This window comes from Aptenodytes patagonicus, chromosome 27, assembly GCF_965638725.1.
Source record: "Aptenodytes patagonicus chromosome 27, bAptPat1.pri.cur, whole genome shotgun sequence".
NCBI lineage: Eukaryota > Metazoa > Chordata > Aves > Sphenisciformes > Spheniscidae > Aptenodytes > Aptenodytes patagonicus.
The window spans coordinates 2,017,670-2,042,433 of NC_134975.1; the positions used below are offsets into that span (position 1 = coordinate 2,017,670).

The 24,764-nt window shown below is 53.6% G+C and overlaps 2 protein-coding genes across 2 annotated transcripts; one reads left to right on the plus strand and one right to left on the minus strand.

The window, feature by feature from the left end:
* The first annotated feature begins 539 nt into the window (after positions 1-539).
* On the plus strand, positions 540-19,473 carry SLC4A8 (solute carrier family 4 member 8). Its single transcript, XM_076360454.1, has 25 exons — positions 540-589; positions 5,880-5,961; positions 6,362-6,496; positions 6,704-6,839; positions 7,054-7,214; positions 8,142-8,330; positions 8,559-8,647; positions 8,780-8,937; positions 9,317-9,404; positions 9,907-10,053; positions 10,236-10,327; positions 10,792-10,966; positions 11,112-11,245; positions 12,140-12,385; positions 12,489-12,594; positions 13,273-13,434; positions 14,118-14,231; positions 14,587-14,748; positions 15,368-15,619; positions 16,420-16,488; positions 17,035-17,208; positions 17,308-17,445; positions 17,859-17,956; positions 18,462-18,566; positions 18,815-19,473. Exons 1-24 carry the CDS (start codon positions 545-547, stop codon positions 18,547-18,549), a joined length of 3,240 nt encoding a protein of 1,079 aa, XP_076216569.1. The 5' UTR covers positions 540-544; the 3' UTR covers positions 18,550-18,566; positions 18,815-19,473.
* A 3,833-nt stretch (positions 19,474-23,306) lies between these two features.
* On the minus strand, positions 23,307-24,513 carry LOC143171344 (exendin-3-like). The gene is made up of 3 exons (XM_076360272.1): positions 24,413-24,513; positions 23,507-23,659; positions 23,307-23,382 (listed from the first exon to the last, which is right to left on the minus strand). The coding sequence occupies exons 1-3, from the start codon at positions 24,511-24,513 to the stop codon at positions 23,307-23,309; spliced, it is 330 nt and encodes a 109-aa protein (XP_076216387.1).
* Positions 24,514-24,764: the final 251 nt, after the last annotated feature.

Genomic DNA, 24,764 nt, shown 5'->3' on the forward strand with positions numbered 1-24,764 from the left:
GCTGCTGGAGGGGGATCAGGGTGATGCTGGGGGGGTGATGCTGGAGGGGATCTGGGGGTGATGCTGGAGGGGATCAGGGTGCTGCTGAAGGGGGATCAGGGTGATGCTGGAGCGGATCGGGGTGCTGCTGGAGGGGGATTGGGATGATGCTGGGGGGGTGATGCTGGAGGGGATCAAGGGGTGCTGCTGAAGGGGGATCCGGGTGATGCTGGAGGGGGATTGCGGTGATGCTGGGGGTGATTTGGGGGGGGTGCTGCTGGAGGAGGCCGGAGGGAGGATGCTGGCGGGGGCCCGGGGGGGGGGGGCCTGCCGAAGCGGGGCCGCAGCACCCTCGCCGGGCGCTGCCCCCCAGCCCCCCCGACCCCCCCCCCGGCCCTGCCTCCTCCCTCCGCCCGCCGCCTCCTCCCGGCCCTGGGCGGGGTTTGGCCCCGGCTCGGGGAGATGGTGGAGCCGGTGTGAGCGGCACCGGGGCTGCAGCCGGCTGCGGCCCCCCCTGGCCCCAGCCCCGGGGGGGAGCCCGGTCCCCCCCCCCCCCGGCCCAGCCATGCCCGCCGGCAGCAACGAGCCCGATGGGATCCTCAGCTACCAGGTGGGGGGCAGCGGCACCGGGGGGGGGGATGCCCGGTACCCCCGGGCGGGCCGTGCCGCCGGTGCGGCCGGAGGATGCTCCGCGGCTGCTCACTGCGGCATTTCCGATGGCTGGGGGTGGGGTGGGGACAGGGGGAGCAGGGGGGTGGGGGTGCATGGGGGAGGCAAGGCGTCTACAAGGGGGGGGTGCGTGGGGAGGCTGTAAGGGGCGTGCAAAGGGGGGGGGGGAAGGGCATCTGCAAGGTGGGGAGGTGTAAGGGGGGCAGTAGGTGTCTGTAAAATGGGGTGCCGGGGGTGTGCAAGGGGGTGCCAGGCCTCTGAAGGGGGGTGCAAGGCATCAGCAAGGCATCTGCAAGGCGGAAGGGCGGGGGCGCAAAGTGGGGGGGGCAAGGGGTGCTCAAGGTGGGTGCAGGAGGGATGCGAGGAGGGGAGGAAGGCACCTGCGTGATGCCTGTTGGGGGGCTCCCCGCTAGGCCCCCCTTGTCCCCTCCTCTGCATCAAGATGTGACCCCCTGGTGATGCTGCGGGCCCTTTGGAGGGGAGACAAAGGCCACTGTCCCCACAGAGCCCCACACCACCCACTCACCGGGTGGGGGGGCTCAGCTATTGTCCCCACCAGGTGCTTGCATGGATGCACCTGGTGCTGGAGTGCAGCCAGGAGGCAGCCGGGTGGTCCCCCCTCTTTCAGCATCTCCTTGTCCCAGGGAGGGCCTGCCCGACCCCCCGCTGCGCCCATGGGATCCGGCTGGAGGAGCTACTCTTGGTGGCAAATGAGAGGTGGGGAATTAATTAATCTGCCCTGAAATTACAGCTCACAGGAAAGAGTGAAAGGAATTTACATCTCCCCCAGCAAGGGATAACAGTCATGTCCTAGTGATGCTCGGCTGTGACCTGCGTCACCCCCTCGCAGCCCCACTTTGGGGCTCCAGAGACCTGTCCCCTCCTGTTGCAAGCACCCGGGTCCAGTCCCTGTCACGGCTCAAATCCTGGCCCAGGAGCCGGAGGGGTCCCCCCAGGGGGACAGTGCTGACCCCCACGATAGCAAAGGAGGGAGCTGTGGGGACAGTGGCTTTTTTCCAGGCAGGATGGAGATGGAGAGGGGCGAGGAGGGGGTGTCCTGCTCCACCACCAGAGCGGACCCCCAGTTTGTCCCCATGCACGCTGTCACCCTCATCCCATAATAACACTGGGATCAGTGTTATTAATTACACTTTGGGCAAGATTAATTACATTAATCCTCCCTCCTGCTGCCGGTAGGCGGTCCTGCTTGCGTGTGATGGGACGAGGGGGCTGGGATGCGAGGTTTGCCTGCTCGTGCAATGCTTTCGGCCTCCCCCGGCACCAGGAGGACTCAAAGCTGGACCTGAATCTCTGCTTTGTGCTTTTCCTCACCCTCAATTACACCAAAGCTTCCCCAGGGAAAGATTTTTCTTTCTTGGCCAGAGGAGTTGCACTGAGACAGGTAAACTGAGGCAGAACACTCAAAAATCCCTCACTTTCCCACTGGGACAAAAAAATTGCAGTAAAGTAATAATTTGGAGAAGTTTTCTTGAGATGGACACGGGAAGAGGAGGCACCGAGCTTGTGACATGAAGGGGTTCGCTGTAGCCGTGTCGAAAAAGACCTTCCTCCTTTGCTCCAGCGATTTCTGATTTCATTTTTACAAGCAATAATTACTTGCAGCCTCCCAACAAAACAAGCTTCGAAGCAGCCAGCCGGAGCTTTGTGCTTAGGACACAGTGAAGTGGAAGAAGTCTGGCTGCTCCAAAACTCAAAAGTGAGCGATGCAAAGCTCGGCGTCCCCTTGCCCAGCCCGGTTTCGACGATTTGATGTTTTGGTACCAGCGAGTGCTGGTACACAACCTGGGATGGGATAACCTGCTTTCCGGAGGCCTCTCTCCTTCCTGCTCCATCCTATCCCAAGCCCACGGGTCCACAAATCCCGCAGCCTATGAAATCCTGAACTCCTCCAGCAATTTCCTCAATGAAACAACCACTCCGAGTCCATCCGAGTGGCTTAGGCGGGACCGAGTGAGTTTTGAGTGGGGCCGTTTCCTTCGGTGGCCTCTCCGTGCAAGGCTTGCCGCGATTTTGGGGATGCTGCAATGGCCGGGGAAGGGCGATGGGATGCTCGGAGCATCTTGCCGCGGACCCGGAGGTGCCCACTTGTCCCGTTTCCTCCTATGTTTGCTCCTGAAGCTTTAATACTAAATAACAAACAAGCAGCGGGGATCCGAGCTTGGATCACGCTGGGATTTTAAGTGCTTAGACCTCGGTGTCACCTTCCTTCGCCATGTTATTTTACACGCCGTGTCGCCTTTCAGGGCAAGCCGGGCAGTTCACCTTTGTGCCGAGCGGTGCCGGGGAGGAAGTTGACTAGAGCAAATGAATTTGCAGCATGGAAATGACGGATTAGCTCAGCTGGGAAACTAAAGTAGAGCTGGAGATAGCTGGAGGAAGCGAGGAGAGTAAAAAATGTCGCTTCTCTGGACGTTTCCGTACCGTGCTAGGACTTGGTCTGGCTAACGAGGGTTTGTTGAAGCACCAAAGGGATGGAGGCCGTGCCAAAGCGAGACCTTCCTGAAACGCCCTGATATTTTCCAGGCAATTTTGATGAAAGTCGGAGCCGCCCCGTAACGTGTATTTTCACAACGGTTTGCACCTCACTTGTCTTTTGGCAGCTTGTGCTTTCAAATACAGCAAAACGCTGCTTACGCCTTTCTCCCCGGCAGGGTGCGGCGTTTAGACCCCATTTCTCTCTTCTGGATAGTTTTTGCTCAGAACAGAGCTGGTTTCTCCCCATCCGCTAAGTTTTGCAAGCGGGAAGAGTTTTGGGGCGCGTGGCTTTAAATAACTGCCTGGATCTGCATCCAGTAGATCCTGATGTCGTAAACGGTCACTTTTTGTGTCTCTGGAGTTGGTGCACACTGGGTGCCACTGAGCTCCTCTCGGTGAGGTCTACCCCGGTGTCCCGGGATTGATCTGGAGGTTCAGTTTTCCCCAAGACCGGTGACCGACGTGAGGATGAACCGGAATGGGGGTTACAAAATGACCCTTCTGGAAGAGTTACAGGTAGCGCGGCCGGGGCTCTGCCCAGGGGCTGATCATCCCCCGGAGAGTGGGAAAACTCTCCCCGAAATGCCATTGGCACTTCCCCGGAGCGCAGCAGGATGGGCAGGGGGAGATGCTCTGCACCGGGGAGGGCTGCCAGGGGCAGGTTTAGCGTCGCTGGTCGGTGCAGGGAGGGAAAACGCTTTCTAAGAGAGAAGGAGACTTTCCCCGTGTCACCCGCGGGGCGTTTGAAAGCTGTGGCTCCCAAATCGCTCCTTTTATTCCCACTCCGACAGCCACGTAACACGCTCGAGTTTGTGATTTCATTTAAATGGCGATTTCATTCAAATCGCGATTTTATTGAAATTGCGATTTTAAGCGATTTTATTAAGCCCTTTCCCCCCGTGCCTTGTCCGAGGTTGGGGTTGGGGTTTTTTGGCAAATGCGGAGGGGAGCAGGATGCGTTGCTAAGAAGGGACGGAGGGTGGCGGAGGCTGTCATCGGAGAGAGGATGGGAAAGCCACAGGCGTGTGATAATCCAGCTGCCGGGTAAGGTGGGCGAGTCCCGGGAGCTGGCGGGGAGACAGCAACAAGTTGGCTCTGAAATCAGTACTCAGGGACCAGCAAACTCATTTCCAGACAGGAGCATTTGTTCCTCTTGCTCGTCAAATTAACCGGTGACTGGGAGGCGTGCGCTTTTCCCAAGCGTCGCTGCCGCATGGCAGCAGATGATGCTATTGAGTCGAAGCAGTAGTTTGGGGGATAAAAAAGCAGATTTCACGTTAGCGTTTTCAGCCTAAATCATAAGAAGTTATTTATTCTCTTTTTTTTAAGAAGTCTTCATGGTTAATGCATCATGATTAGTACAACGGGCAGTGTATGCCAGCGCGGCATTTGAAATTTTACTTGAAAATTACAGCTTTGGTTGTTTTGGGCTGTTTCCCAGTGCACGGTGTAGGTCTTGCTTCTTGAATGTCGTCCAACAGCCCTGCCGGTTCCCCTAGTTTTCTTGGTGTTTTGCTCTTCTTCAAACTTCAGTTTCAGAACTTGAGCAAGTGGGTGTGAATCTCGGTGTATTTTTTTTGTTTGAACAATTTTTGGTCGCCGTGATGACGGCAACGGGCTTGCAAAGATGAACCTCAGCAATTCAATAGTCCCAAACCTTCCCCTTGATGCCTTTAATAAAGGAATAATTTGAAAACCAATGAAAACGAGAGGGTGTTGAGGCATGGCAGAGTTTTTCTTTGCATGGGTGAAAAGATTTTCGTTTTCGTGGATTAGTTACCGTCCGTGCAGGTGAGGAAGGAGAAACGGAGCAGCGGTGACGTATTTTCCTTAGTATTTAAGACATGCATAGCAATTAAAAGACAAAGTGCCGCCTAAAGAGGGGAAAAAAAGATACCAAGTGTTTCCAGGGGGCCCTTCTTCAAGCCGCAGTAGCGACTCGGCTGTGAGACGTGGTTGGGTTTTTATTTCTTTGAACGCAGCCTGGGAATCCCCTTCCCCAGCCCTGGTGGCAGGGGGAAAAGAGAAGCAAAAGGACTTCTTTCTGCTGGCTCCTGTAGTTCTCCTTCGGCTTTTAAGGCAGAACTGCTCTTCATGCAGCGCCGGCAGTGGTATTTCAGCCGAGGAGGGCATTGGCTCTCAGCCCTTGGCTTTTGCAACGAGAAAAACGATGTTTTCCATGGAAAGCACGCTTGCACCAAGGGAAGCCCGAGCCTCGCTGGGCCAAAGACGAAGCTTCGCCCTTGCAGGTTCTTGAGGGCCTTGGGAGGTTGTTGGTGGCCATGTCCTGTGGCCAGGTGCCATCTAGTGAGTCCTGCAGGTATCACGTTTGGAGACTGAAACTTGCTGTGATCAAAAGTGCAGTTTTGGGTCGGTTTTTTTGCAGTTTGGAAATCCCTTTTTTTTTCTTTTCGAAAGGAACCACAAGAAGAAAGCAGGAGGGTTTTTTTTTTTGTCTGAAACAATCAGCCCTCTCCTCCTGTGGTGAATACTTCCAGACACACATTATATACAATATAGGTGATGTTATGGGCTGTTTTATTTGGGTATGGGAAGAAAAAGCTCCTACAAGTCCGTGTTTTTAGGGCCGTGCCACGAGGAGGAGGAGGAGGAGGCACGCAGAGGCGAGATGCTCGTGGACTCGCGTGGACGCAGGGGTGGATGATGGCCGGGAGGACGTACGGGAGCTCGACACACGCAGCCCCAACTTTTACCTTCTTCTCATTGCTAAACAGAGACATGACGAAGAGGCAGTGATTGACCAGGGAAGAACGAGTAACGTTGTCAATATTCACTATGAGAAGGAGGAGTTGGAAGGTGAGTCTCTGCTGAGATCCTGGCAGAGGGGCCAGCAGCCCAGGGCGTTTTCCCGTAGCACAAAGTCCCTACAACGTCCCTTGCTTGGTGTCACATCGTGTGCAGCAAAACGTGCCGTGCTTCTTGATAAAGCAGCACAGTTATTTTGACATTTTTTCTTATTACGGCTCTTAAACAGAGGGAGAAAGCCCCCGCGGAGGCCACGGTGTGAGTTTTAGCCGTGGGCCTGGGTAATTCATGGCTTGTTTTCTCACAGAAGCTGCTTCTGACTTGGAGAGGTCAGGAGAAGAATTGGATGGCTGCAGATGTGGGGCTGTGATTTTCTTTTTTTTTCCTGGGCTCCGGCCGCGTCAACCATTGCCACAATGATGAAAGTGCTGCAAATGCTGCTTTTTCGCAGGACACCGGACCCTGTACGTGGGTGTTCGGATGCCCCTGGTGAGGCAAAGCCACCGGCATCACCGACCCCACAGCCAAAAGCATCGGAAACGGGAGCGCGAGAAGGACTCTGCCCCGACGGAGCAGGGCTACCACTGTAAGTCCCGCCACAGCATTCACGAAGCTCCTCGGGGCTACGTGGGCACTGGGGTCTTCTGCAAGCAGGTCCATGTGGCCCAGGGGAGAGGGGCCAGCCCGATATTTGTGGCTGAACTGGTGCCGATCCGATGGCCACTTTGCATGTGAGCGTGACGGGCCGTATTCAGGCGCGGTAACGGGACGGGGCTTTGTCTTCTGCCCCCAGACACCCCGTCCCAGCGGGTGCAGTTCATCCTCGGGACCGAGGAGGACGAGCAGCACGTCCCTCACGACTTGTTCACCGAGCTGGATGAGATCTGCGTGAAAGAGGGCGAAGATGCCGAGTGGAAGGAAACGGCAAGGTAAATCCCTGCTGCCGGCTGCGGTGGGAGAGGAGTCCCCGCGCCGGCAGCACCCGTGGGCACTGCTTTCCGCTCTCCGGGACGCAAAGCTTTTGCAGCTGCAGGTGGCGATGTGAGGAGCCTGCTCCTCTTGCTACCCCGTAGCTCTATGAAAGGGCTTGCAGAGCTGAGGCTGTTTTCTTGCCGTGGGGCTGATCGCACCCGATGTCCGCAGGTGGCTGAAGTTTGAGGAGGATGTGGAAGACGGCGGCGAGCGCTGGAGCAAGCCCTACGTGGCCACGCTGTCCTTGCACAGCCTCTTTGAGCTGAGGAGCTGCATCATCAACGGCACGGTGCTGCTGGACATTTGCGCCAACAGCATTGAAGAGATTGCAGGTACCGTGGGCGCCACATGCCTCCGGGAACAGCCGAGCTCGGTTTGCCGCGGTGCCCTTCACTCCCGAATCCAACCCTGCCCCAACGGCACGTCCTTTTCCAGAAGCACCACTGTGTTTTTCAGTCGTGAGTTGTCTTTGGATGCAGACTGGGCGTGCAACAGTCACGCCAGCTTTTTCTTCCACGATGGGATCCTTTTGAAAGCAATTTGTGGGGTTAGAGAAGCGATTAGAGAATATCCTCCAGCCAAAAAGGAGTGTGTGTCAGGGCGTAGCTCTCCGAAAGACGGAGCCCGCGTAAGAGCTGAACCTCCTCAAATCAAGTATTTATCACAAGCCGTTTCCTCACGTTCTTTTTAATCTTTTGCCTTCACATCCAGGATTTCAGAGTTGTAAAGGCCGAGTTTGTCTGGCAGATGACCAAGCAGTGTATTTCTGTGGGGAAGAGAATTGAAGTTCCTTGAAAAAGCAGCTCTGGAGAAATGATCTTTGGCTGGCAGGTCTCCATGCAGCCCTTTCAAGAGCTGGAGAAGTCGCAGCTCTTCTTAGCCCATTTCTCCCTGGGCTCGGCAAATTGCAGTCGATCGGCCAAGGGAACTCTGGGAAAGTCTGAGCTATGGATTGCTTATAATTTGGTTAAATGTGTAGAGTCAGGCAGAAAGGCCAGATGGGGCAAGAAAATTGCCTTATTTAGACTGGGAAATAACTCTCTTAGCGGCGTGGTGAATACGCACTTTGATGATGTTTCTTAGCAAAGGACAATTCTTGCTTTTGCTGCAACCGCTGAACTGTATGAAAATGTCTTGCGAAGCAAGGCGGAGCCCGCGTTAGGCTGTCCCGCGTGGCACAGCCTTCCCCGGGGGCTTCGAGGGCCAGGACTCGGGGGCGTTTCTGCTCTGACGGCTTCATTTCCCTTTGCCATCCCCAGATATGATCCTGGGCCAGCAAGAACAGTCCGGGGAGTTTGACGAGCGCGTGCGGGCCAAAGTTCGACAAGTCCTTTTGAAGAAGCACCACCATCAGAACGAGAAGAAAAGAAACAACCTTCTCCCCATCGTCCGCTCGTTTGCAGATGTGAGCAAGAAGCAGTCAGACCCGCACGTCCTCGACAAGCCAGGTGAGGGTTTCTGCCAGGCTTTGGCAGCAGGTGAGGGTTTCTGCCAGGCTTTGGCAGCAGGTGAGGGTTTCTGCCAGGCTTTGGCAGCAGGTGAGGGTTTCTGCCAGGCTTCGGCAGCAGGTGAGGGTTTCTGCAGGGCTTTGGCCCCTTTAGACTTGCCCTGGCAAAGGAGAAGCGTCCCAATTGCTCTTTGTCCCTCCTCCTGAGTGTCTTTCTTTGTCCCACCAGCCCAAACGCTCACCCCTCATCCTTCTCCCACCACTGCAGAAGCTAAAAATGGGGTGAGCCATGAGGCCAGCGCAATGGATTTCAGCAAGGTGAGACACTCGTGGCTTTCTTACGCCTTTAGGGCCAGATTTGCTCTTGCAACCTTGGCTGCAGAGTGTGCTGCAGAGTGCTGTGGGCTTTGCTTTTGGGGTAACTGCCTGAAAATCGCTTGTCGTGCCCAGGCGGAGCTGCACTTCATGAAGAAAATTCCCACCGGGGCTGAAGCGTCCAACGTGCTCGTAGGAGAGCTGGATTTCCTTCGCCAGCCCATCGTGGCATTTGTCCGCCTGACCCCGGCTGTCCTCCTCTCGGGCATGACGGAAGTTCCCATCCCAACCAGGTCCGAATGAGGAGCACAAAGTTTTGATTGGGAAAAAAAAAACCAAACCCCAAGAAAACATCGAATTGCATGCATCGGTTTGGCGTCCCAAGGGAACAAGGCCAGTGGGAGCAAGCACGTTTCTCGCACCCACATCTCCTTGCCTTCGTTTCTCCCTTCCCTGCTGTAGCTTTTAAACCCACTGGCCAACTGTACTGAAAGTTGGCCCAAAAACTAGATTTGCGATCGGTTCTGATGAATGTCAAATTCATCACCGGAGTCGGTGAGCCTACGTGTCCCCTCTCGAGCCGCGCTCTGGGCTGGGAGCTCCCAGGGATTTCCTTGGGTGCTCTTTGAGCAAGGGCACGTTCTTCTCTCTCACTGTGTTTTCCTTGCCCAGGTTCCTGTTTGTTTTGCTTGGACCGGAAGGAAAAGCCCACCAGTACCATGAGATCGGCAGGTCCATGGCTACTCTCATGACGGATGAGGTGCGACGAGCTAAGCGAGATCTCCGGGTCCTTTTTGGCTTTCTCCACCTCTCCCTGTCTCTGTAGTAGTGAGGAAGAGGCTTTGCTGTGCCAGCTGCCCGCAGCTCTCCAAATAGCCCACCCTTGGTTTGCACCCCAAAGCAAACCTGCGGAGTTGCATCACCCCCCATCCCGGAGGCTGAAATCCCACCCGGGGTGCATCCTGCACCTCATCCTTCTCCCCGGGTGCCCAGCACGCTGTCCCCAGTGGTGGCATTGCCAGGGCCGGTCCAACTTCTCCTCTTTCAGCAAAAGGCTGTGGTGTGCCGTGGGGGACGGGAGCCTCCTGGAGATGATTACAAATACCACCATGCGCAGATGTTCCTTTTGGGGGAACATTCCCTGCCCTTTCCAACAGGACCTGTGGGGAAAACTATCTTGCCCCCTTTAGCCAAGGGCTTATTGCCCTGCTGAGGACATCCGCGATGGGTTGTCCTCTCACCGGGTTGTCTCCTATCGGCAGGTTTTCCATGACGTTGCCTATAAAGCCAAGAACCGGGCTGACCTCGTGGCCGGCATCGATGAGTTCCTGGATCAGGTCACGGTCTTGCCGCCAGGAGAGTGGGATCCCTCGATCCGAATCGAGCCCCCGAAAAATGTCCCTTCGCAGGTGGGTGCTGCGGAGGAGGAGGGAGGTGCGAGGGGGACGGGCAGGATGGCAGCACGGCTGGGGATGCTGTTCAGGGGCCCAGGTTCACAAGGTCCCAGTTTGACACAGTCACCTACCCAGACCGGCAGCAAAACAAGCCAGTGGTTCAAATACGTATCTTGATCTTATTTCCATTGTAACAGGAAAAAAGGAAGGTGCCAGGAGCTCTCGATGACAGTGCTTCTCAGAGCAAGGCGGAGAAACACAGTGGTCCTGAACTGGAGCGGACAGGAAGGTGTGAGCTTTAATAGTTTGGTGGGTTTTTTTTCTGTTTGCCTCTAAAACCTGAGCACGCCCCTCCCTTCTAGCAGGTTTTGGGGGTTAGTTGGTTCAGTGAAGGGGCTCCACGTTACCAGCTTGGTCCCCTGGGCTGGGCAGGTGGGAGATCTGGGCAGCTGGGCTCAGCCACAGCATCACTGCACACAGGTTTTCTTGATTTGGGGTGGAAGCAGATGTGTCAATACCTCCAGGTAGAGCTCTGCTGCTTCTCAAAGCCAGGGACTGTTGCAAGAAGAGGGGATGGGCTCTCAGGTTAGGTCTGTTGTGGTTGTGGTTGTTGGCGGGTTCTTTTGTGTGCCTCTGCTTCTACTGGGTATAAAATGGGAGAAGGAGACTGCTTCTGTTTAGCGATGCAAGTTACTCTGTGCTGGTGATGGCCCTTCTTCCAGGAGAACAGTGTCTATTTTTTCCTTCCTCCAGGCTCTTTGGAGGTTTGGTCCTGGATGTGAAGCGAAAAGCCCCGTGGTTCTGGAGCGACTTTCGGGATGGTCTGAGCCTGCAGTGTCTGGCGTCCTTCCTCTTCCTCTACTGTGCCTGCATGTCCCCTGTCATCACCTTTGGGGGCCTGCTGGGGGAGGCGACCAATGGCCACATAGTGAGCAGCTCTCTCTGTTGGGTGGCATGGGGGAGGATAACACTCATGCAAAAGTCCTTGCTGCAGTGAATTTGCTTTGTTGGTTCCCCCCCCCCCCCGCCCCTAACGATTTATTTACTCACTGCTGCCTCTCTTGCCCGGACAGAGTGCCATGGAGTCGCTGCTGGGCGCGTCCATGACCGGCGTGGTGTATTCCCTCTTTGCTGGCCAGCCTCTCACCATCCTCGGCAGCACGGGACCCGTCCTCGTGTTTGAGAAGATCCTCTACAAATTCTGCAAGTAAGGCTGGCTGCTTTGGCCGAGTGCTGCGAGGCTTCAGCAGGCAGCAGTCGTGGAGAAAAGATGTTTTTCTTTTCTTTTTCTCAGTGTTAGTTGTTAGATTTAGTTTGTCTTCTGTGTCACAGACATGGCACACTGCTGCTTTAGTCCGTGGTGGTGCAAGAGCCCTCGGTCTCTGAAGGCTGGATGGGGTGGTCTGGGGTTTTTCGGGTGAAAGTGAAGCAGCGGGAGGAGGAGAGCCCACAAGGATGTGGATGCCCAAGATGGGTTGCAGAAGGAAGATGAGACAAATCACTCTGGTTTAGGAATGAGGGAAGATTTGCTTCCCTCTGGGTACAAACCCAGGCACTTTTCAGCCTGATTTTTTTCTGGAAGTGGAAATATATTTTGCCCAAATATCCAGGTAGTTTTCTGCTGGAATATTTTGAGTTGTGATGACTCGATTGAAAACGTAGGAGCTTTCCATGTGAAAGGGGTGTTTTCCGTGACAATCCTTCTGTTGTGATGACTTTGATCCTTACTGCAATGAAATTTCTTATTAAGCCCCAACTGGCTGGCAGCAGGTGACTGGGTGCAAAACCAGCTGGTTTTGGTGTTGAAAGGGCCTCAGGGTGATGTGGGAGAGCACCAGCTTCCACAACAGGGACCTGACCTCAATTAGCCTCCAAGGTGTTAACACCAGACAATTGCCAACTAGTGATAATTAAATAATTGGCCTCTCCTCCTGTGGGTCCACACCCTGCACCACAGCCCCAAGGCTGTCTGGAGTAGTCTGTGGAAACTGCATTTATCATCCGCAGCCTTGACAGGCTCCTACATTGCTCCCGATTTTCCCCGAAGGCAGGCATGGCTTGGAGCCTCTTGCTGGCCTTGCGTTTTGTTTTGGTTTTGCAGGGAGTACACGCTCTCCTACCTCTCTCTGCGGGCGTGCATCGGGCTGTGGACCGCCTTCTTCTGCATGGTGCTGGTGGCCACCGACGCCAGCTCTTTGGTGTGCTACATCACCCGCTTCACGGAAGAAGCCTTTGCCTCCCTCATCTGCCTCATCTTCATCTACGAGGCTCTAGAGAAGCTGAGTCACCTGCGAGAGACCTACCCTGTGCACATGCACAGCAAGCTCGACTTCCTCACCATCTACTAGTGGGTTTTTTCCCTCCTAAAATGCCGCTGCCCCTTGGCAGGAGCTCAGGGCTGCGCCTCCATCGCCTTTCCCTTACGCCTGTCTCGGCTTCTCTCCTCCCAGCTGTAAGTGTGAGGCACCGACCCATCCCAGCAACGAAACCCTGCGTTTCTGGGAGAGCAACAAGATCAACGTGTCTGGCATCGCCTGGGAAAACCTCACGGTGACTGTAAGTGCCCCGAGCCACTGCTTCCTCGCGCCGCGGCCACGGGGTCCAGGGGCATTTGCGTGGTGCAAAACTCGGAGCCCTTCAGGTGGTGATGGGCTTGAAACTGTGCTAGTGCTGCTCTGAAAAGCCATTGCTGAAATCCAATGTCTGTGGCTATGTGCATAAATTTGCCTGTCTGAGCAGCCTCTCGGGCTGTTGTTGCTGGGAGCAGAGCCCCAGGCATAGCATGGGAGGCTCTTCTGGACATCGTCATCCCCTCTTGGCCACGTCCCCTCTGTGAGGCCTCCCCTGGGAAGGGACGGTTTGTCTCTTCTCCTTTCCTGTCACGGTTGCCTTAGCCCTCCGTCCCCGTTCCCTCTGTCTCTATCCCCAAGAATTTCCAGCCTTTCCTTCCCCTCTGGCGTCTTCTTCAGCCATGGTTACCTGCCATTCAAGCGGAGGATGTGCCGGGGGTCTGTGGTATGGTGTCCCGTCACATCTCTTCTCCGCTCTCCTCTGTGTAGTTCGATGTGTCCCTTGTTCAGCTGCTGCTGCTGCTCCTTACATAGAAATCTCCATCGGCAGCAGCAGTTACAAGGTCACGGATCTTGGACCAAGGTCCTCAAAACCCCCTGAGTTATCTGAGGTTTCCTTGCCGCACGTGCCCTGCCTCTGTGTCCTGATGCTCTGTTTCTCCAGGAATGTCGGTACTTGCATGGAGAGTTTCAAGGACCTGCCTGTGGACGCAATGGCCCCTACACGCCTAATGTCCTCTTCTGGTGCTGCATCCTCTTCTTCTCCACCTTTGTCCTGTCGAGCTTACTGAAGAAGTTTAAAACCAGCCGTTACTTCCCAACCAGAGTAGGTAGAAGATGGTGGCCAGCAGCAGTCTCCCCACTCATTTCCCACAATGGCTTTCCTGGAGCACTAAGCAGTATTTGCCACCCCTTGGTCAAGCTGGGAAACGCTGACCTTGAAGGCCAAGCTCTCCACCAGCTTGGATGTCCCTCGCTCATTTGCAGGAGTGCAAAACGATGGTAGCATTTCCCACCTGCCTCGCGACCTGCCCCAGGGCGATTTTGGGCTCAGGCGGTGGGAGATCGGGTCTTCCAAAGCTGCTTTTTTTTCTTCACCTTCTGTGCGTTGTGTGCTCAAGGGGAAAGTTGCTTGAAATGAGGAGCTGCCACGGAAAAAGACACTGTTTCTTCCTTTTGAGGAGCAAATGATGCCTCAGTGCCTTCTTCCCATTGTAGCTGTGAGCGTGGCTGTAGTGGCAGACATCTGCTTCCTTATTTTTCCAATGTGTTTTTAAGGTTGGAGTTAAAACAACCCTTTTCCACCTAATTAACCTCTTTTCATTGTCTGACACCCGATCTCACGGGGACAAACACAGCAAGAGTATCTGACCAAGGGGTTTGGCTGCACGTCCTCAGAGCGGTGGGATGTTGTTAACCAGCCTTACTGTTGTTGGTGTCCCTAACTTTCCCATGCCACGTTATGGCGCCGTCTGCGATGCCCCTTTCAGCTCTGGTTTCTCGCCCCAGGTACGGTCCACAGTAAGCGACTTTGCCGTTTTCCTCAGCATCGTCGTCATGGTGCTCATCGACTTCATGGTTGGGATCCCCTCACCGAAGCTCCACGTCCCCCATATGTTCAAGGTAATGGGGTGTTTTGGCACGGAGCTGGTTTCAGCCCTTGGGGATGCCACAAGGCGAGGCCGGGGCAGGACAGGGCCGAGTCTGGGGGAGATGCTGGTGGTGTGACCATCTCCTCTTGCGCCTCCAAGTGCATTGTTTCCTTCTGGAAACAGGGCGACAGCCCCAAAACTAGGCACCTACAGGAGAAGTGTCTGTAGGTGCTTGCGAAGAGGCCGCTGGCAGTGCTGACCCCCATGGGAGAGGGTGACATGAAGCCAGGGCTGGGAGATGCTCTGAGCCAGGGGTGGAGGGGAAAACCAAAGCCAGTGGGGTGGCTGGTCTGGGAGATGATGCTGGTGCGTGTGCTTTGTTGCAGCCTACCAGAGATGACCGCGGGTGGTTCATCAACCCCATAGGACCCAACCCTTGGTGGACGGTGTTGGCTGCGCTCATCCCAGCTCTGCTCTGCACCATCTTGATATTCATGGACCAGCAGATCACTGCCGTTATTGTGAACAGGAAGGAGCACAGGCTGAAGGTAAGGGGCTGCAAGAGACGACCCCGTCCCCAACCCGCTCGGGGCTGCAGGTCTGGGGAGAAGCTCCTATTCCAAAAGCTTTGTGAAGGCAGTGGTTTGGGACAACGTCAGGCTGCGTGGCAGGATGCTCTCCTGGACTGATGATGCCACAGGGAGCAAACGACAGGGGAGTTCAGATGAGCAATCTTCCCGAGCAGCAAATTCATCTTGGAGCAATAGAGAAGAGCGTTTTTGTTTTAAAATGTCAGCAGCAGCTGGGGGAACGACTCAGTCTGATGAGCTGCCAGGGATAACTCTTACTTGCACAGAACACAGCTTGCTTGCCAGTGGTGGAAATTTCTTTATGAATGAATGAAAAAAATGTGAATTTGGTTGGGGTCTTTTTTTTGGGGGGAAGTAGATACCACACAAACGCTCCAAATCCACTTTGTCTGAACTCCGGCCAGATTTTCACGCAAGGTGCTTGCGCAAAGCCTGGATACCTCCTTATTTGTCTCCAAGTCTTGTTTTGAATTTTCAAGAAGTTGACTCGAGCTCGAGTAGGGTTTGAGTCTGGCTTGCGACGTGGTCCTGGCTCTTGTGCTGTGGGATGCTCTGTTTCTTGTTTTGCTGCCTGCAGAAAGGATGCGGGTACCACCTGGACCTCTTTGTGGTGGCTGTGATGCTCGGGGTGTGCTCTGTGATGGGGCTGCCCTGGTTTGTGGCTGCGACTGTCCTGTCCATCACCCACGTGAATAGCCTCAAAGTGGAGTCTGAGTGCTCGGCTCCAGGAGAACAACCCAAGTTTTTGGGGATACGAGAGCAGAGAGTCACTGGCTTGATGATCTTTGTGCTCATGGGCTGCTCTGTCTTCTTCACTTCTGTGTTAAAGGTAAGAGGGAAATGCGGAACGCCCAACAGCCACAAGCTTCTTTGGAGGTTATACAAAAATAGTCCCCTCTCTCCAGGCCTGAGTAGTTGTGGAGCGGAGGAGGAGGTGATCCCAAACCTTGGGGCTTGACCCACGGTGGGAAGCAGCCTCGGTGATGCTTTCCAGCCCTTCAGACCCCAGTTTGGTGCGCTCGAGGCAAGCGAGCAAGACAACTGCTTTAGTTTTCAGGTGTCTTTCAGGCCCACCCGTGTGTACGGGTTACAATGCAGCCTCTTCAGACCAGTACGTCTGCTCTCTTTCAAACAGGCAGCACTTTACTGGTTGCCGTTTGCCCCCGCAAATGCCTCCGAACAGCCCTTCCCAGTAGCTAAACACACTGACATCATCCCCACGGGCTTCCTTGCCTGTTCCTCCCACAAGGTAATCTCCTCTCTAGGCTAAAAGGAGGCACGTCGCTTTGGCGTGTTGCCGCCAGAAGATGTAGAAATGTTTTTCTACCGTCACGGAACGCGGCATATGGTAGCATGGGTGAAATCACCTATTTTCCCCCAGCCTTTCTGGAAAATGGCATTCTTCTGACAAAACGTATCTCAAAAGTTCAGCCGAAAGCAGAGCATTAGCTCGCTGGCACGCACAAAATCTCTGCCGGTTAAAATCCGGCACATCTCTAACCCTGTGGAAACTGTGGAAGGCTTTAGGCAAGTTTAGGCAGTGCCTGTAGAGGAGAGTGGTAATACTGAAAATGCAATTTAAAAAAAGAAATTGTGGCCTTCTTTTTTTTTTTTTTTCTTTTCTTCCAGTTTATACCCATGCCTGTGCTTTACGGTGTCTTTCTCTACATGGGCGTGTCGTCGCTCCGAGGAATTCAGGTAGGGACTTTTTCACAGCGTGCAGCATGTCTGCTCCCTGGTATTTCATCTGCGTAGGAGCAGGGAAAAAGCAGTGGGAGCGGGGACAAACCTCTCCGAAAGCAAGCAATGAACATATTTAGCGTAAGAAAAAGCTTGGTGGAGGCACAGGAGGTGTGTAGGGCTGGGAGGACCAGGCAAGTTCAGCGCGCTCTGTTTCACGGCTTAGGGCAGGTCAGTGTTTGGTTACGTGCAAGTGGGGGAATTCCGTGCAAAGGGAAGGCAGTTTCTGCCACTGGTGGAAATCCTTGCTGGGGGATTCAGAGGGCCGAGAAATGCCAATAATAGAATCATGTGGAATAACTGGAGTTTGGTGGGCAGCTCTCATGGGCCAGCTGGCTGATAGGTGGAGCGGAGGGAAGACGGGTGCTGCTCCCAGGAGGAAGATAGTGGGAGCCACGATTTCTCATTGCAGGCGAGATCCTGAAAACTCCCTCCACGCCTCAAGAGGGCCAGAAACTTTCCACAGTGCCAAGGTGGCAACTTTTCCACTTTTTTGTTTTGCAGTTCTTCGATCGCTTGAAGCTGTTTTGGATGCCGGCGAAACACCAGCCGGATTTCATCTACCTGCGGCACGTCCCCTTGCGAAAGGTGCATTTCTTCACCATGATCCAGCTGATCTGCCTCGTCCTGCTCTGGGCCATCAAGGTGTCCCGTGCTGCCATCATCTTTCCCATGATGGTAAGAGCCGGTGCTGCTTGGCAGCGGGATGTTTGCAGCGCTGGAGGGAGATGGAGCATCATCTCTGGCCTCACCGCATCTTCCCTCTTATTCGTGAAGGTTTTGGCTCTCGTTTTTGTGCGGAAAGTGATGGATTTCTGCTTCTCAAAGCGAGAGCTCAGCTTTCTGGATGACCTCATGCCAGAAAGCAAGAAGAAGAAGTTGGACGATGCCAAAAATGAAGCCAAAGAAGAAGAGGTAAAGCTTGCTGGGTGCTCGGGGCTGGCCCTCTGCCTCGGGCTGTGAGATTGCCTGTTCCTATCACAGCTTGTCTTCAGGTGTTGGGGGAAGATCAGAGCTCCATAGAAATCGATCCTAATAACCTGGATCCCACATATTAACCTTTTTTCCCCTAAATTAGCAGTGAGCTTGACTGAATAGAGGTATAATTTTTAGAATGATTCCTTTATAATTAAGATTATTATTATGTTGATGGAAAGGCTTGCTTGTCATGGTTTTTTAACCCCTCCAGAATGTTTGGAGTGAAAGGTCTTTGCCCTGCTGCACTAATAGCTGCAGCTGCCACGAGTCAGAATGTTTTTACGGGGTGTTTAGTTTATCTCCACTTTGCCCAAAGGCAGAGAGCTTGATTTGTCCCCTTTTTACGTCAGGAGTCCCAGAAGATGATGGAAGCTGCTGCTGCAAATTCCGTTCAGCTGCAGCTGGGGAAGACCAGCGACTTGGATATCCCAAGGCAACACCGTGACAGGTAAAGCCCCACCGAGCACCAGGACCCCGGGCAAGATGAGTTTGAAGGTGTTTGGCACAATTTTCTCCACCTGCATCTTTATTGAGCATCCCATAGAAACCAGCACTCAGGTTGGTGGGGAAAGTCAAATATACGGGCAGGGCTGCAGGAGGTGATCGCGGGGCTCTGGCCGCAAGCAGAGTGGCTGCGCAGCTCACGATTGACCCCCAAAACTTGCGTCGTCAGTGACTTTAGGGTAGCTGGAGACCCTCACACTTCAAAATGAGGAGTTGCGGGCATGATCTGTAGCAGCAGTGGCTCAGGAGCCCGCTGCGGAGCTGTTGCTGCTCTGCAGCTCTCAGGCTTGCCTGAGTTTTGCCTCCCAAAACTCCTCATCCAGCAAAACCTCCCGTGCTTATGCCGAGCTTTGATTCTGCGGGTCCCCCTGTTCCTCTTGCTGATGCTGATGCACTCGCTGGCATCAGTTCCCATAATCACGGGTTGCTACGTAAAATATTTCCTGCAGGGCTGATCCTTCCGAGATTAATATCTCGGATGAAATGTCGAAAACGACCGTCTGGCAGGCTCTCCCTATGAACACGGAAACGGTCTGAATCCGGGGAGGAAAGAGGTAAAGGATTGCATGTGAACGTGACCGTGCTCCTCTGCAAGCGATGGCGCGTGCCTACGGTTTTCCCGTGCTTTGGCCGGCAAGGCCGAGCAAACGGCCCTTCCCTGGGAAGAGGCAGCGAGGACCGTGGCATGCAAACCAGCTCCTCTCTGCCGGGGTGGTCCCACGAACGGGGCCGAATCAGCAGCAGCCGGCAGGTCTTCCACTGATGATGCTCTCCCTCTTTTTCTCTTTCTTCCCCCGCCCAGTTTTCACGTTTAGGACTCTTGGCTTTGAAGGAGAGGAGTGAGAACGTGACTCAGGGATGTGCCAACGCAGACACGGGGAGAAACTGTTGTTTGTTATTTTTTCCAACTGGCGGATTCCCATTAAAGCCATGCAGATGTTTTCAGTTATCCTTGGTGTGCTTCAGGCATTCAGTATCTCTAGACCAGCAAACTGAGGCGCACATCACAGTCAATGGGAGTTCAGTGTTGTTAAGCCTCCGTGTGTACGTGTGTGTGTTGTTGCGGTTTTGTAGTGGTAGAGGGACTGCTACCGCTTTATCATTCAGTGCTATTTTTTTAATATCTAATTCCTCCTCTCCCTTCTCTTTTTTCCCAATATAAACTCTGAATGTACAAAACCGTTTTCTGTTCTATTTGACGCATTCTCCACTTTCTTCTTCATCACGACCAGGTTCTTGGTTTGGTTTGGCATCCTGCCTTTAATTCACTCTTAGGTCTCTCACTGGTGCGAGAGGGATGCTCTCCATGGCGGGGCAGCGTAAAGAGCGTCCGAGCAGTTGGGCTAAGGCGAAGGAAAAGCACTTGCTGCCTGCGCTCCGGCTTTACATCTTTCTTTTTTTTTTTTTTTTTTCCTTTTTTCTTTTGCTTTGGCTCTGCCATCAGCCTGGAAGCTGCAAAATGCAGAAATGCCACCTTCTTGTCCCCTGGCTGTAAACTGAATATAAGGGAGCGCTTAAAATCGAAAACCTTGAATACGCTGTATGGTCATGGGAGCGGGCAGGTACCGCACACAGCTGGGGCTCTGTGCCCCTGGGCTGCCCCCTCCGTTGTTCCTCCACTTTCCTTAAGCAGAGATGGTTCTCGTGCTCTCTTTGCCTTTTGGGGGGTTGTTGGGCTGCGGTGTCAGCCCCGGCACGTGCGTTTGAGTCGGGTGGCCATGGAGCCTGGGAGGAGAGGACAGCCCAGAAGAAAAGGTCCCCTTGCAGCCCTCCACCTTGCTGTGGGCTCAGCGCGTGCTCCAGGCTGTTGGCGTCTGCAACCGGTGCCCCGAGCCCAGCTGGGACGGATGCACGAACCCTCCTGCCATCGGCTTGTCCCATCCGCTGCGGGAGCCTTTTCGTGCATCAAACCAACCCAAACCGACAACGGCAAGGTGTTGCTCCGTGCAAAGGGGTGGGGAAAAGAAAACACCAAATTGCTCTGGAAGGATGAAAGCGGCACATCACCAAGCCGGGCCAAAATGAGACGGCGTTTACGGCATGGGGTTTTGCAAACTGTAGTGTGACTACTGCCAGCGTGGCGTGGTGAGTGTCGGAGGGGGAGGAAACCGGTTTAGCTCTTCAGGAAGGAGGGGAGGCAAAAGAGCAAAGGCTTGGAGGAAGGGAAAGGTGCAAAGGCTGGGTTTTCTGGCTGCTATTCCTCCGTGGTGCCCATGCCCGTCCTGTCCACGCTGCCTTCCTGTGCCTGGCTCTGAGGAAGGGACTGCGCTTGCTGCTCCGACATGCTGTCTCTCCCTCCCCAGAGAGACAAGGTCCCGGTGGAGGAGATCCCTGATCTCTCCACCATTTGGAAAATAGACTTTAATTCCCGTGGAGGTATAAGCATCAAGCCCGTGAACCGCAGTGGGTGCGGCGCTGGGTGGTTGTGGTAGCAGTCCTGCGGCTGCCCTGCCCCTAAAAGGGACTTACTGGGCTTCTACTAGAGGAGAATTTTGTTTTTCCCTTTTGATTTTCCTCTCTTTAAGAGGAGAGAGCCGGGCTGAACTCCGCTCCCTCCTGGTAGGGTCCCGGGCCAGGGGCTGGGATTGTTTTCAGCATGTGCCTGGCATCTCTCCAGCTTAGAAAGAAAGAAAGACAGAAAGAAACCCACCCCGGAAGGGAAACGATGCCGGTTTTAATGAGGAGCGGGCTGGGTCCAGCTCTGCGGGGGTCTGCATCTCCCCTGGCCTCAGGGGGCTGCAAAAGGTTGGCAGCTGCCTTGGCAGTTGCTTATTGAAAAAGTGAAGCAGGCTTCCTCGACGTGCCCGAGCGCAGTCGTCTTCTCCATTTGAAGCTTTGCTTTTGCTGTTTACAGGGCTAGCATTTGTTCTTTCTTTATTTTAATTTTTTGAATTAAATGAAAGCTGAGGTCTTGCTTCATAACGTGACTCGGGGCCATCTCAAAGGTAGTTGTAAGCCCCTGGGCTGGCTGTGAGTCCCGGCGCTACGGCTGCCTGCCCCCTTTAGACACCAGAAACCCCTGGACGGCTCCTTATTTTGGGAGGATTTAATATTTCCTTGTGCAGAGGAAAATGATACGGGGGGGTACAAACCCTCTCAAAGGTGTTCCTGGAGTCACTTTAGGACTCAAAAAACCCCCCTTGAAGTGACCGGCGATGCTTTAGTTGGCAGCCAAGCCCCTTCCCATCAATGCGGGATGGGTGCTGGGCGTTTTCCTCATCTTTGGTGCCTTAAAACAGCTCCGCGAATCTCCCGTGGGCCCCTTGAAAAAGTTTCCTAAAAGGAAGCGCATGGAATCCCTAAGGGGGGGGAAAAAGAGATGTGAAAAGGTAATAAATAAGGTGCTGGCACTTTTTTTTTTGTTATTTTATTTTTCCCCCAGTGTGCTACCTGTAGAAATACAGGAATTATTTTTGTTTTGGAGATGCTGAAATATATTTCTCTTATTGTAAGAGATGATCTAGTTCGGAAACGCTCCGTGTTGCAAATAAAACCGAGGGGGGGGGGAAAATCCATCAAGCAAATCTGTGTTATTTATCACTCTGAATCTTTGTGTGTTTGGGTTTTTTGTTTTTTTTTCTTAAACTTGATTTATTGCGGGTTCATTCTGTGAAACGCAGGTAACATAAATCCGTGTCGCCGTCTCGTGGGTCCCGTGTGGGGGTTCCCCCTGCCAGAGCCGTGTCTGTCTTTGATTTTTCTCTTGTTGCCCATTGAAGGTAATGGGAAAACAATACAATAAAAGTCTCGTTTGTCTCGCTGTGCCGCTCCCGTGTCTTTTGAAGGGTGGAGAGGAGTCGGAGGCGTCTTTGGAGCTTTTTCAGGGGGGTTTTGGAGGTGATGGGGGAAATCCATCTCCCTGGGGCTTTGGGTCAGGAACCAGCTGACTGGGGAAAGATTTGAAGTTAGTGGGTTGGGGGTTTTGATTATTTATTAATTTTTAAATTTTTATTTAGAATGTATTTTGAATTTATTTTTAGATTTAAAAAATTTTAATTATATCCTTTTAATATTTTTCTCTTTTTTATTTTTCTCTGCAAGTAAGTGCAATGAGCTCTGTGTGGCAGGAGGGAGGGGACAGCAGTGTCACACATGTCACCTCTGCCAGACCCGGGGGTGTGCAGGGAGTTCAGAAATGGGACCGGGGGGTGAAGGTGCCGGCACCAGATAGAAATTGCCCCATCCGGAGCGAGCAGTTCCTCCTCCCTGCTTTTTGTTTGGATTTTTTTTGGAGCACTTGCAATAAAATTAATTAGCATTAAACTAAACCCAAATAGGTTCTCATTATTTTTCATATAGGTTTGGGGGTTTTTTTTAATTTCTTTCAATATCCCCTCTGGTGCAGTTCTGTGGGGTCTGGCAGGCGCATTCTGATTCCCCTTTTACCTAAACCTCAAGAAATTTAGAGAAAAACGGGGCACCTTGAGCCAAGCCAGGGTCATAACCTGGTGCCTCGAAATCCCCCAGGACCAGCAGCACGTGGAATCCCAGTGGGATGCTTGGTAGGGTTGGAGACGCCAGGAACCAGCTGCCAGATTTAGCAAAGGTTTTATTACAATTTAGGGAAAGCTGCAATATCTGCAGCTCCACACGAATGGTTACAGCGAAAAATTAAGCTGGAAAAATCCAGGTTTGAAGGGAAGGCTGATCCACGGGTGCAATCTTTAGGAGGAAGTGACTGGGAAACACCAAAAGGGTTAAAGCGACTCTGTGTGATGGATAAATTCTTTCTGTAGAGCATCTGATCACTGCTGGCCGTGGAGGCATCCAACATCCCCAGGCTGATGGTGCTGGAAAGCCAATGCCTTGATTTGCCATTTAATTGTACCTTAAAATTAAAAAGCAAACAAACACCGAACAGCATCACGGAATAGAAGCTCCCCCTAAAATCACTTTCGTAGCTTTGAAACAGTGATTTTCTCATTTTCAAAGGACCAACAGCAACTTGGAAACTGAAACATGATACTATCCCCTATAAATGCAAATGAACCCACCACATTAACACTGAAATGACGCGTAAAACGTCAGAACAAAGCATGGTGAGAACAAAACAGCCTCATCCCATTGTAAACTATTAAATCCCCCCCCCCCCCCCCCAAATAGCTTAATTCTCCTTGTCTTATTTTATTGCAAATAAACACAAGACAACCCACGTGAGCGAGCAAAAATGAGAAGCAGCATCAGGCATAGGGAGCCGCATTCTGCCTTTGCACCAAACCCACTGATTTGTGGCTACATTTTAAAATTACTCATTTATTTGGCTTTAATTCACTGCATTTGCTATTTGAGATGACTCACACGAGCGGTGGGAACACAGCTGGGAAGGGGATGCTGTGGGTCTCCTCCTTCAGGTACCTCTTCGTGGAGCTGCTGAAAATAAGAAAACACATGGAGAGAAAACTTCTAAAACCGCGTTATCGATTGGGATCGGGGGCTCGTGGCCTGGTGGGAGGTTGTTTCCCAGCGTGGTCCCGTTCCCCTCTCCCCTTTTCACCTGTACCGGTTGGTGTTGATGAGCCAGTGCACAAAGTCTTTGGCCTTCATCTTGTCCAGGTAGCGGGTGAAGTCACTGGTGAAGGTGCCTTCCGAGTGCCGCTTGAGGTTGGCCGTGAAGCTTTGGGCGCTTTGGGATTCGTACGACTGCCCTCTGCTCGGGAGAGAAGGATGGGGGAAGCAAACGTGGTTCAATGCACATGGTGGCATCCTGGCTCCTCCCTGCAGGAGGTGCCCGGAACAGGGGTTGTGTCCTGTAAAGTACTTTACTGTGTGGAGCATCCTCCAGAAAAGCGATAATAATACACAAAAATAATTTTTGGTTTCAGGGGGGTCTGCCAAGCCTGGCCAGGGTTGCTCCTGACATCAACTATATGCAATATCCTATCCCATACTATTTGCCTTACGTCTTTGCTCCGCTGCATTGGGTTCATGCCTCCACCCCAGTCCCTGCTTGCCGCTGCTGGGAGGGAGCGTGGTGCCACCCGGAGGTTTAGATCAACCTCCTCCAGCTCCAGGATGGAGAGCTGATTTTTCACAAATTCACCCTGGCAGAAGGTCCCCAAAGTGTTTTCCTCCCACGCGGCTGCCGGTGCAGAGGGGGGCGCAGCACCGTGCCCAAAGCATTGCCCCGTCCTGGCTCTGCCCCGGCGTGTCCCCGTGCAGCCCGTCTCTGGTCTGACACAGCCGAGAAATCCTGGGGGGACACACATGGCAATGGCCCTGCGTGGGCTGCTAGAGAGCCAGCAGGGAGCTTTTCCGGATAAATACAAAAGAAACAGGCACATTGCAATAGCCCCAGAGCCGGGCGAGCTGGCAGCAGCGGTAACGGAGAGGGCTGAGCTGCTCCGACAGCCCCTGCCTGCGCCGGCCATCTCCCCGGGCCAGCTCCGCCAACGCCCTGTACCTGGACACGTCATCCAAGTCCTTGTGGCCCCTCTGCCACCCTGCCGGGATCAGCACGGCAAACACCAGCCCGGAGAGGTACAGCCACCGGACCATCTGCATTTGTCTTTCTGGAGAAGGCAGAAGTCAGGTTAGAAATGTCCAGGCTTGCAATCGCCATTGACCTCCCCAGCCCCTGCGGGAGCGCTGGCAGCGTGGCATGGGACAGATCCAGCATCAGACAACCTCCTTCGCAGGCGTCTGGGCAGCATTTTGATGGGTGCGTGTGAAAATTGCATCCTCACAGTTACCTCTCGGCACGTCTACCCTTGCTTCGGTGCAGGCACACAGCCGCAAGAACGGGTTTGTGTAGT

Excerpts from the sequence above, each read along its gene's own strand:
- SLC4A8 (XM_076360454.1), top strand. The coding sequence starts at position 545 with ATGCCCGCCGGCAGCAACGAGCCCGATGGGATCCTCAGCTACCAG. Across the intron at positions 5,962-6,361 it reads TGAGAAGGAGGAGTTGGAAG|GACACCGGACCCTGTACGTG; the intron begins GTGAGTCTCTGC and ends GCTTTTTCGCAG. Across the intron at positions 12,386-12,488 it reads GACTTCCTCACCATCTACTA|CTGTAAGTGTGAGGCACCGA; the intron begins GTGGGTTTTTTC and ends CTCTCCTCCCAG.
- LOC143171344 (XM_076360272.1), bottom strand. The coding sequence starts at position 24,513 with ATGCAGATGGTCCGGTGGCTGTACCTCTCCGGGCTGGTGTTTGCCGTG. Across the intron at positions 23,660-24,412 it reads GACTTGGATGACGTGTCCAG|AGGGCAGTCGTACGAATCCC; the intron begins GTACAGGGCGTT and ends TCTCCCGAGCAG. Across the intron at positions 23,383-23,506 it reads ATCAACACCAACCGGTACAG|CAGCTCCACGAAGAGGTACC; the intron begins GTGAAAAGGGGA and ends TCTTATTTTCAG.